We start from the raw sequence: 12,554 nt of genomic DNA on the forward strand, positions 1-12,554 counted from the left end.
GGGTGTCATCGGCATACATGTGAAAGTGCACGTTGGATGCTTGTAACAAGGTAGTGAGAGGTTCCATAACTAGATTGAACAGTGTTGGGGAGAGGGAGGATCCTTGAGGGACGCCTAGCGAAACAGGTACCGGAGAGGACATCAGGTTGTTGCTTTTGAATCTCTGAGATCGGTTGTGTAGAAAGGAAGTGAACCACTTGAGAACAGTCCCAGAAATGCCCATTCTTGTGTTTAGTAGTTCTAGTATGTTCTCATGTTTAACTGTGTCGAATGCTGAAGAGAGATCAAGAAGGATGAGGAGACAGGTATCGTTTTTGTCTAGGATTTGGAGAGCGTCGTCAACTATGTGGGTCATAGCAGTTTCGGTACTGTGCCCTGCTCGGAAGCCTGATTGATGGATGTTGAGGAGATCAAACTTATCTATGTGTTTAGTCAGTTGTAGCTGTACGCATTTTTCCAACAGTTTAGCGAGAGTGGGAATATTTGTAATAGGACGGTAATTGTTTAGATCAGTGGGGTCTGCTGTTGGTTTTTTTAGTAGCGGTGTGACTTGTCCGACTTTGAGGGCGTTAGGGATGGATCCTTGTTGAAGAGAGCTATTGATAATCTTAGTCCAGAGTGGGAGGAGCAAAGGGATAAAGTCTTTTACAGCGTTAGCAGGGAGGGGGGTCAGTGAGGTGATTGGATGGTTTCAGGGTGCTGAGCAATCTGCCGATTTCATCTTCGGAGTAGGTGCCAAAGGATGACCATGTAGCATTGTTCTTTGGTTCAGACATTGTTGTGTGTTGGGGGTTGGAGTAAAGGATTGCGTCATTGAGGAGATCGCTTCTTATGTTGTCAGTTTTTTGGTTAAAGAAAGCAGAGAAGTCTTCACAGGAAGGTGTAACACCCCTGGAACTGAGTGTCTGGGGTTGTTCTTTGGATTGTGTTCTGATTAGCTCAAACAGTTTTCTTGGGCGGTTCTTTGCTTGGGCGAGCTGGAGGCTGAAGAAATCTCTTTTCGAGCGTTTTATTTTCCTGAAGTAGGCGTTTCTCTGTTTCTTCAGGGTTTTTAGGTGCAGTGCAGAGGGGGCTGATCTCCAGGTGCGCTCTGCTATTCGCATGGCCCTTCTATCTTCATTGAGGCTTCCGTCATACCATGGGTTGGAGATCTTGGACGAAGCTCTTTTCAGTTGCAAGGGTGCGGCCTCATTGATTATTGTGGTCATAGCATTGAGATAGTGGTCAGTCAGGAGTTGGACAGCCGTAGCACCGGATAGGGGGGAGTAGGAGATTGCAGCTGTTAGTCGGTAAGGAGTTTGGGTTGAGTTTCTTCATGTCTCTTTTCCAAACTTTGGGCTTAGAGGGTTGCACTGAGTTAAATTTAATCTTTTCATTGATAAGGAAGGAGACAATATGATGATCTGACCAGTCACAAGGTTGGATTGACTCAAGTTGAATAGCGTCCTCTTTAGAGATGATGAGGTCGAGGATAGAGCCTTTCTCATGGGTCGGGCTATTGCATATTTGTGTGAGATCAAGGGCGTTGAAGAAGTTTTTGAGGCTCTTTACCACTGTGTCATTGCAGTCATTCCAATGGAGATTGTAGTCGCCAAGGAAAATTTGGGTATTTTGCCGTCCTGAGTTGGTTGAGATTGTGTCCATGAGTTGTTGGGAGAAGGGGAGCTTGTCCCCAGGTGGGTGGTATATGATATGTAGTGAGCATACCGGTTTGCTTTCGCTGATGACATCCAGACAGAGGTATTCACAGGAAGTAAGGGAGGGGGCGGCCGCTCTAGTAACTGAAAGGTTGCTTCTGTAAATACAGGCAATTCCGCCGCCTGTCTTTTTGGGCCTGTCAAGTCTAATGATACAGTAGTTGGGGGGGACTAGGATATCCATGATAGGTGTAGAAGACTCAGACAGCCATGTTTTAGTCAGAATGGCTAGTTCCGGTTCCAGAGAAATGATGAGATCGGCGACCTCCGCAGAGTGTCTCTGGGCCGATCTGCAATTGAGAAGGATGCATTTGAGTTTAGGGGTGCAGAGGGTGGTGGAAGGTTCTATAGTGAGGGGTACATTTGTGAGGTTGTTGGGGATGGAGCTTCTGTTGTTATGCGCAGGGCAATGGCTGACATTGCATTGGTGGTTCTCCTTGAGTGCCTTGCATGTATTGTGCCTTGCTGAAGCCCCAGGACCTTGAGGAATCTCAGGGAAATTGCTTGATAGAACTGTATATGCCTATGGTAGTGGCAAAAGTATACTTGGAATTCACCAGGGTTCTGGATCCCAAGCACACGTGTAATCCCAATGATTAATTTCCTGGGCTTTGCGTTCTCTTGCAGTAGACTACCTCTTTGCTGGCGGTACAGTCTATCCATTCAACCAGAGTTTTAAGTGTATGACTACTGCTAACAGAAAGCATCTGCTGCTATCACTGCAACCTTCACCTACTACCGGATTGTCCATGAGGTTAGCCTTGAATTTCTGGTAACCTTGGAAGTCTTGGAAAGATCTGGTGACTGGTAAAGCACAGCGCAACCTTTCTATGGCAGGAAGACCAAGAATGTCAGGAGCCTTCAGCAATAGTTGTAGATCCTCCCAGTTGCCAGTTCCAAAGTTGGTCAGAGCTGCTGACTTTGGAACTGGGGAACCAGGTTCGAGTCTCAGCATCCTGTGATTGTGGGCAAATCACATAATCTCCCTGTGCCTACCAAAAATGTATGAAACATCCTTCTGTAATGTAACTGGTGCTCATGTAAAGTGCTCAAAAATCTTTGGGTGAGTTTGCGCTATATAAACTGCGAGAAAAAATCATCACTGAGGGATGGCTATGAGGGTCAAAACAGAGGTTCTCATCAAGAGGAGGCTTCAATTTTCTAGTACAAGTAACAGTCAGATGGGTTCCTAACATGGCAATAAGGGCGATGGTGCTTTACAGAAGCTAGTAAATGGTGACCTATTTTCCCTAATACTAAAGCATCGGTGTTTTGTCCTTGTACTAAAGGTGGCAACTAAATGCTTAAGTGATATCGTGGGGTCCATTTAGGGTGTCTACTCCCAATATTCCCTCCATGAGAAGACCGTTATGGTGAAATAATTATAATGCAGATTCACCACCAGAATTGCATGTCATTCAAGGTCTGCAAAGAGAGGCAGGAAAAGTAACAAAACATTCCCAAAACATCCCAACTAAAGTACTGATAATGACCTAAAATAAATCTCTCAACTTCGCAGGCCGCAAAAAATCATGTGTTGCAAAGAATTACAGAATATACCTAGCATTTAGGAAAAAATCTGAATGAAAAATGGGATCTGTATATCAGTTGACATTTATCATTATCTAGGTGCTGCAGTGAAAGATCAGCTACAGGGAACATAATTAGGTGTGCGGATTTTACCACTATTATAAAGTTAAACTCAAGGAACATAATTTGAAAAAAACATGTTTTGCGTGCGGCAGCCACTATAATTTTCTATACTAGCTCTTATGATGTAGTCCCTGGAAAATGTATTTGAAATTCCATAATATACTATAAATAGATTGTCCTTTATAGACTAATGTCAGTCGCACTACCTGGTAAGAGGTGCATATATGTGTTTTTTAAGGGAGAAAATAGCTCCCCTCTGGAACAGTCTATTTTTTCAATGTAAACCATATGCATATAGGGCCTGATTATGAGTTTGGTTGCTACGCCACCGTCCCGCAGGAAGACCACCAAATCCATGGTCAGACTACCCACAGGATTACGAGTTAATCCTGGGTGGGCTGGAGGTGCTGAGGTGGTTTATGGCAGTGCATATCTAAGGCACTTAAGTATTCCTTAGACATGCACTGCTGTGATATGTCTGCGGCCCGTTTCTGCATGATATTGAATGCACAATGTTGTGTGTTCCACAGTGTGCTGGAACTGGGAGTGCAAATGTACAGGCAGGCACAACATGTGTCCCCCTGCATACACCTCCTGGACCAGGAGGGACAGGGGCCCTGTTACAGCTGCCTTAGTTTCCTCACCACCACCTAGCCCGCCATGAAAAGGACGGCAGTGAGGAAACTCGTAATATGCTCGGCGGTGCCTCAGCAGTACCGCCAGCCACAATATTACTTTCTCAGGCCGCTGTGCCACTGCAGCGGGATCACGGATCCCCAGCGGTTGTAACAGTAATGTGGAAATCCAACCATTGAAGTCATAATACGGCAGTAGACCACCTGTCTGGAGGTCCACGGACCGCCTCCACAGGTTCGGCAGTCCAACTCGTAATCAGACCCTTAGATTAAAATATGAAAACACCATTTTTTATGCAAGCATTTCTTCTGATTTCTAAAACACTTTTAGAGCAGCCACAGAGAACATTAGCATAAATAAATGTTACTTCTTAAGGGAATTGCTTCTTGACATACAGCGGTGCACATTTTGTAGCCCACACCAAAGTCGAATCTGCACTGCTCGTCCATGGAGTAATTGATGCCTGGTAGTTCTGGGAGCTTTGGCCAGTCGTGCTCAAATGGGTCATCAAGAAGGCAGTCGTAGGAGCTGTGGGAAGGGGAAAATAAAAAAAGCACTTAACAGGACAAATGAACCCATAAAAATTATTTTATATTACATGTGTCAATTACAGTGTACCAATTAAGGACAAAACGCTGCAGTTTATGGTTGTACTAAATCAGACACCTAGAATATCTGGACGTTTTTGGCGGTACACAGCAGGCTGTGAGTCAAAATGATAGAAACAGACAATTCCACTATTAACATGAAATGAAATATTTATATTACAAAATCCATATGCACAATTCGCATGCGATTTGTAGCGTTGACTTGGGTCCTGGAAGAGACTCTGCCTATGGTAGAAGAGACCTCCCTAGGTCATGGTTCCCTAAGTAAATGAGGGCGGTTTGTACTTGGCCTAAACTAGTTGAAATATATAACCAATTATAGTCAAAAGACCATTATCACTTCTGTGGACATTTGGGGGGCTATTGGAGGTAAGGAGTCCATCACAGTATATGCTCCTGGAGGAAAGTTTTCGTCTTCGCTAGAAGCATTAAAGACCAATGCGCCCAAACTGAAACACCTGTTGGCATTTCCAAGAGAAATGTCAGTGATGGAATGGGTCTAGATACTGAAAACTCTTTCCTGTGAGAGTCAGTAATGTAGGGGGTTGAGGTGGGGCCAATTGTAGGCACTGATCAGTAGACATGGATGTTACTATGGAATCCCGATAGAGAAATCCAATAATTCGTTCTGCCTTGCCCAACCAGAAATCTTTAACAAACACTACATTCCCAATGAATGGAAGGACACCGGACGACACCCCCCCAAATTGGACCTGGACAAACGGGCACAAGAAAACCTTTCTGGACTTCTCTATCTGCAACTCAGACCTGCTCCTCCATCTGGCCAGCTTTAGCATCCAACCACGACAGGAAAGTGATCACCGTCCACAGGTTATTACTCTTAACATAAAGCCGGAGTACCATCCGCCTGCCTTAAGTACTTGTACTGGGATTTATACCGAGAATTTGAGGCGCTTAAAATGGAGCGACGATATAGGCCCTAACATCACGAAGGCAAGTTTGGCGCTACTCAATGGGGTCACAAATCAGACGGCTTCCCCGATTACCGTATGGACGTCCCTCTGTGTACAACTGGTCACGCTTTTTTCCTGTCAAACAACACCAACACAACGCCAGGTCAATCCGGCAGTTTTCACTCTCAACCCAGTCGAGGGCGCTGAAGAAAGCCAGGAACAACGCCTTGCGGGCATTTACAAAATCCCCAGGAAATAATGACCTCAGTAAAGTGTACAAATCAGCGCAAAAAACATTCAGGATGGCCACACAAAAAGACAAACGTCTACATCAAAACCAGCTATGGGCCAAGCTTCTTTGGGAAAGCAACAACCGCAACGCAAGAAAATTTTGGGCTTTGATCAACCGCTCCACCTCGGGGGCCTCAAAAGTTGGGTCGGCAAACATACAGGAATCAGACTGGGCTGTCTTCCTGACCGACCACTTTAGGTCCCCGGAAAGCACTGCGACAATAGGAACCAGCCCCTCCAAAGCGGGAGAAGCTCCCCAAAGTATCTGCAGTCGCAAGAACTCAAACTGTGAAGGCTATTGTACTGACGAGATCAAGATCAACGAAGAAATGGTTGTCAACGCTGTGACAAAAGCAAGATCGGACGGGGCCCCGGGCCCAAATGGTTTGCCTCAGAGACTGTTTAAATCCAACAAAGCTTTTTGGTCAGGGCACTTAACCATCTTGTTTAATTTTGTGCTTAGGACTTCTACTGTTCCAGATTCCTGGCGTGGGGCTATAATTCACCCAATCCATAAATCGGGCTCCCGCGCCACCCCAAGCAACTATAGACTAATCGCCCTCCTTGACATCGAGGCAAAGCATTACGCAGGTATTCTTCTGAAGGAACTGAAGGGATGGGCAGAACAGCGGGATTTGCTACCAATGAATCAAACAGGCTTTACTGCCAATTCAGGGACCCAGACTAACTTGCTTACATTGTCTATAATTATCGACAAAACGCTTTCATCATCAAGATCTGTGCACTGTTGTTTTGTTGATTTTAAAGCTGCGTTTGACCGAGTCCCAAGGGCAGCCCTATGGGGTAAACTGAAAAAATGGGGGATCCCTGAAAAACTTCTGGATGCAATAATCCAACTTCATTCACACACCTGGGTCCAGGTGAAGCTGGGGTCCGGCACGCACCTCTCACGGAAAATCATGACAACCAGAGGAGTCAAACAGGGGTGCGTGCTGGCCCCCCTCCTTTTCAACCTGTTTATTGCAGACCTGCCGGTCTCACTTGATGAAATAAACAGTCACCCCCCTAAGGTTGGAGGCGTAGTAATAAGCAATCTTCTTTACGCCGACGATCTGGTTCTTTTTAGCCTCACTCGGGTCGGACTCCAAAGGCTTTTGGACAGGCTACACAGTTACACATCTAAGAACCAACTTGAGGTAAACTTAAAGAAAACCCAAGTTGTGTCCTTTGGAAGGAAACGCAATGGAGGTGGCGCGTGGTCATATAATAATAACAATTTAACAACAGGACGCTCATACAAATATTTAGGGGTCTACTTTGACTCCAGGGGTAATTTCCTCAAACAGCGTGACGAAATTGCACTAAAAGCCACGATCCTACAGGTCACATTATCTAAGCTTGCTAAAGAGCTGTCCGGTCCAACTCTCTCATTCCTACTGGAAATTTTGAGAGCAAAAATCGGACCCTCCCTTACGTATGGTTATGAAATATTTAGGGGTAAGCTAAACACAACTCTGAATCAACTTGTGACCAAGATTTATAAAAAAAGTGTTACATTTGCCCAAATCTGCCTCTGCTGCTCAGATCAGGCTAGAATTGGGCTTATTAAATCATGAGGCCTCCAACATCGGCACATATTTAAACTTCTGTCACAAACTCAGAAAAGCAGCTATAGGTACTTTAGAGTCTCTAGTTTGGTTGGAGATCAGTCAGAAGAACCCTGGGGGCTCGTATGGCCGCCTCTTTACAGACGCTATCCGCGAAATGGCGGTGGGTGATCTATGGGCTCTCAATCCCAGCATGACAGCATTTAAAATATGTATCAAAAAGAGTGTCAGAATGTGCTCACTTATTATGGACAAAGAGCTACTCCGGAGACGCAGTCATGCATGGTCAGTCATGAACTCATATGGGCGCATATCTCCGGCTACTTACCTCTCCTGCACCTATTCATTGTATTTAAAGCTGAGTTTTCTGGCCATTAGATTGGGGGTTTGGCGTTTTTTAAAAGACCTGCCCGCATGGCAGCGCACCACGGAAGATTTAACCTGCAGAGGGTGCGGTATGACAACTGAAACGCTAGAGCATGTGGTCTGCTTATGCCCAGCACTTACGTCCCAACGCAGACGGAAACTTAGAGCAGAGTGGAACAGGTTGGGTGTTCGGACCTGTAGACAGGCAATTATCACCTCTCTGTGCCCAGAAAACATACCCCTGAATATCGCCATTGCAACATATATTTGGGATGCTATCGCATCTTTACAGCAAAGGCGCAAGGAGCAGCAACCGCCCGAACTGTTCTGCCTAGTGACCCAAACCAAGCTGCTTTTAAGCCTCTAGTTCTAAGTATAGAATTATGAGTCCCTGCTGTTAAACGTCTGCACATGAATTCTCCCTGCTCTCGGTAAAGTGTTATCGCTGTCTAATACCCAATTGTTTTAATTTTTAAGGTGCAATATAATTCGAGTTTACAGGCGTCGATAGTTTTTTATTGTTTAACTGTGAACAAGTATGTTTTGTAGTTTTTTAATTACAATGTACCAATTTGTGGATTCAATTTGTTATGCTTTTAAGGATATCTCTCTTTTATCCAAATAAAGATTTTTATTATTACATTCCCAAAATATACAGAAATTATTAACATTCGAAGATCAGGTCATTTTGGGTTTATTGGGGCAATTACAATAAGTTTCACCTCTTTTCGCAGTCCTCTTGTCCAATGTGATGGAGGTGAAGGGAACTCGAAGGAGGAATTATGAGTTCTGAAATAATGCTACATAGATGCAATACAGCATTCAGTAGTTTAGGTGAATGAAGAAAGTGTGTGGGATGGGGGGGTGAATGGTCTGAAGGGGGTGTGGCCTCATAAGTGCATCAAAGAAAACTCCACAGTTAATGAGCTATGTATCTATGAGTCTTGTGTATGTTAGATAGAATCAAGTGCATGAAGAATTCATAAAGGATTTTACTGTTCGAAGAATAAATTAAACCAACCGGCAGCAATATATTTGTTTAACAGTTTTCATGATACCAATATTGTTTGACAAAAGCAATATAATGATTGATCCGGTAAATTTAAATGTAAACGGTCATAGCTTGGTTATTCTGTTGGTATGCAGTGGTACCTTAAGGCGTGGGCCACCAGTGTAATTGACAGCATCCACTGTTTTACATCATCCCCTTGTAATAAACAGGACTTCTGGCGATGTTAAATTGGAGCTCTGAAGGGTCACAAGCAGGCAGGTACAGTTTTTACTTTAGCCAGCAATGGACATCTAGGGCTATGGTTTACTGTCTGTTTTTCTGATTTGCCAGGACTTGGGCTTGGATTTCCAGCATTTAAAATATTGCTCCTGACTACAAATTGCTGGTTCCTTTCTATACAATATAGTCCTTGCAGCTCTGAAGTGATTTGCAAATTACTATTTTAACGAAAGTTTCATACCAAATGTTTTCCAATATATGCATTGACTAGAAAAGTACTATGAAGCACAGATTAGACAACAGCACATCGAATTTTACATGCAACGTTTACTGTTTGGTGTTGTAGAATCTAAAGAAAAATCAGGACCGAAATTAATAAGTTTCATATACTAATGAGTGTCACGCTCAAGTGAAGCATGGTTTCCCTATTTCATCCAGGCTCTTTCAAATAAATATTTCTGGTGGTGATAAAGAAGCGAGAAGTTGATTAAGGCTCTGGTTTGCGCCCGAATTAAAGAGCAAGTGTGTAATAATGAAGTCCAGTAGCCAAGGTGTAGGTTATATAAGATGATTTATTGATCTTAGTTGCAGGTAAGTGTATTTAAGGGTTCTAGCTAAGATCTTAGGATAGCCCCACCAAGAGCAGCCCCCCTGCTGCTCAGCCCATACTCCAACTTACACTCTCCACCTCACAGGCACCCAAACATTCCATTGCATCACCATGCACACCAACATTTGACACAGCACATCCCTACTGGCTGAGCAGCAACGACCAGAGAACCAGGGAAGATGCAAAGTACAATACAACAAAGTGGGCATTAGTCAAATCGTTCTCTGGGTCAGAACTCTTTAGCTGTGTGGCCCGGGCTTCCCCTAGCTCACCTTTAATTTGATATAAAAACAGCTCTCATGCATCAACATCTACAATATTGCCTGTTGTGTTCTCCTCGCCTCATCACTTGAAATTTATTTCCTAACATCCTCGGGCATCTTTGATATGGTATATTGTTATAGTTTCTTTCTTTTTTTTAACGCAACTTTTATGTATTAAAATTTAACAGCGCAGTGCTAAGAAGAAGAGTCACAACACATTGAGTGTTGGGTCTTGGAAGAGATACAGGTAGGTTATATTGTTATAATTTTCATGTTGTTATCTACACCCTGCATCCTCTTGGCGTCTGGTATACACTGCAGTTGGAAAACACAACCCTATAGCCTCTATTATTATGATATTTAAAGTCACTGAACATTTAGGTGTCTATCAGTATCTACTCGCATCTGTTTTTGTTGCTAATTTTATCCATGTTTATCGATATTTGCTTTAGGTTCTGTGGAGAACTGTAGCTAAATCAACTACTAAATGTACACTTATACTTGAATGCCTGACAGGTTTCAATAATATGAATACCATAGATGATAAGTCAATACACCACTATCAGAACATGCACATTGGGGGTTCTCTTTAATAATCAGAATTGATTTCTACCCAAATGAACCCTTTTTCCAATATTAGGATAATGAAAGGCCGGAAAAAATCATAACGCTCTGATCTATACCTTGCAGTTTGCATGCAGCTCTTTGATGACAGTTAATAGCTCGCTGTTCTATGCTAGGATTATAACGTATAGCTGTTCTATGCTAGGATTATAACGTATAAACTGCAAGTAACAAAAGGATCTCTCAGACAAAAGCAGTAACCCACCGAACGATTTACATTATATGCACTTTGTGATCTGTATGGTACATGTTCTTTGCAGCAGGCATATTAACCCTTTACGCTACCTTACCTGAGTCAAAACTATCACTAGACAAAACTCCCATCTCTCTCTAGGAGGAACATTCATCACTAAAGTTATATTGCCATGTTATTGCCTCAAATTTTCCGGAGGGCAGGAACGGGCAGCAGGTGCTTTTAAAACCATAAAATACTTCAAACACTATGCCCCACTCGAAGTCAGTGCCCGGTGTGGTCGCACCAGTCGCACCGCCCTAGAGGCGGCCCTGAAAGCAAGCAGCGATGTGACATCAAAAACATTTATTATTATTTTTTAAATATGCACAGGTAATTAAGCAGGGAGTATGGAAACGCTGGCCATGATTTTAGGCAACTCAAAAAAGTAAACAAATATTCAGTTTTTGTATATTTCAGAGGTGCCACTTACTGTATGAATCTTTTCAGCTCCTGACCACTGCAGCGTGACCAGTGATAGCGATGAAATGCTGCCTGGACCAAGGGTGCCATCACGCTGCCCATGGCAGTCTCATCTCCGCACCGGTTACCCTGCCCATCATGCTCCATGCCAAGTCTTAGGAGCAAACAGAGAAAATACTGATTTACACTAAAATATATGTATTTGTAACAAAAAAGAAGAATATGCTAAACTATTCAGGATGGCCTAATAACAGTGTGAACTTTACAAAGCTCGTTAATGTTAGTGAATAAAAGAAGAACCTTCATCATCATTCCCTTGGGGTTAATGACCAGAAGTACAAGTAAGTGACTGATTAATGGAACTGCCTGAATTATTTAATGACTGTCAATTTATCTCAAATGTGCTGGATTTCTGCTGAATATCTGCCACTCGTAATGGATGAACATTTAATCCCTTCTGCCTCCCTGGGAACAAAATCAAAAGCAACATGGTTCCTCATAACCCTCCTTGTAAAGAAGTGTTCCTGTCCCACCTCCCAAAGTCACCTAACTCACATCAGGGAGGTTGTATTTTTTTTGCTTCCTGAAACAAACTCCCATTTTGGAAGTTTATTTTCAGAAAATAAAAAGCTTTGCTGAGCAGGCTGTCCTGGAAAGCTTCAGTGGCTTCAGCAGAGCAACCACACCAGCACCTCTGCTGATAGCAGAATTCCCCCTCCACCTGAGGGGTCTATAAATATGGCAACCTGCCCTCCGCCAGGTGAGGCCCTTTATAATCATCTACTTTAATATTCATAGAAAAACAATAGTTCATACATCAGGTGTAGGTGTAGGGTTTAATCGTGCAAACAATTCAGTATAACGTCCTATCGTGCTTGTAAATGTTTCTATCATCGAATGCTGGACTTTTAAGTTTAACATGATAGTCTCTGTTTAGCTGGAAAATAAAACTATGTTTTCTTGCAATTTTTGTAACTTATTTTCAATAGTTGGCCAGTTGTATGGTTAGTCAGTAGTCAATTTTACCTTAGGCCAACCACAGACTATGGTTGACTGAATTGGACTCAACTCAACACAGCCTTACCCCTGATCCTGCAGGATTTTGGAACTTGGGTTTCATAACTATGTGATATCATTGCATTTGTAAACTGTTTCTATTATGTTTGCCACCATCTCTCCTTTACTTTGCTTGAGTAAACCCTCAAACTCTTCTGTCAGAGCCTTTCTCCCACTAATAAATGTGGATCATGTTTAGTCCATCGGACCCCACTCCTAAACAAACTTGTGGTATGCTTTGCTTTTAAATTATTTCGAGATAATTGGTAATGGCATATAGATTTCCACCTAGTTCTGTTCATGCAATGCTCACATTCTTATAAACAGGGTGCCAGCAGAAGTGAATAACTGATTTGAGTAAAGGGGAATTTCACATGCACAG

General features: G+C 43.1%; 1 protein-coding gene across 3 annotated transcripts in view; it reads right to left on the bottom strand.

Annotated features, from left to right (window-relative positions):
• LOC144818519 (A disintegrin and metalloproteinase with thrombospondin motifs 3-like) overlaps positions 1–12,554 on the bottom strand; it is a 641,954-nt gene that overhangs the window by 175,890 nt on the left and 453,510 nt on the right. For all 3 annotated transcript variants that reach the window (XM_078676013.1, XM_078676012.1, XM_078676014.1), the window contains exons 9-10: positions 11,127–11,270; positions 4,382–4,514 (exon numbers count right to left, since the gene is read on the bottom strand). In XM_078676013.1, coding sequence (XP_078532139.1) covers positions 4,382–4,514; positions 11,127–11,270 — 277 coding nt within the window. The remainder of the gene's footprint in view (positions 1–4,381; positions 4,515–11,126; positions 11,271–12,554) is intronic.

This window comes from Lissotriton helveticus, chromosome 2_1 (assembly GCF_964261635.1).
Source record: "Lissotriton helveticus chromosome 2_1, aLisHel1.1, whole genome shotgun sequence".
NCBI classification, from domain to species: Eukaryota; Metazoa; Chordata; class Amphibia; order Caudata; family Salamandridae; genus Lissotriton; species Lissotriton helveticus.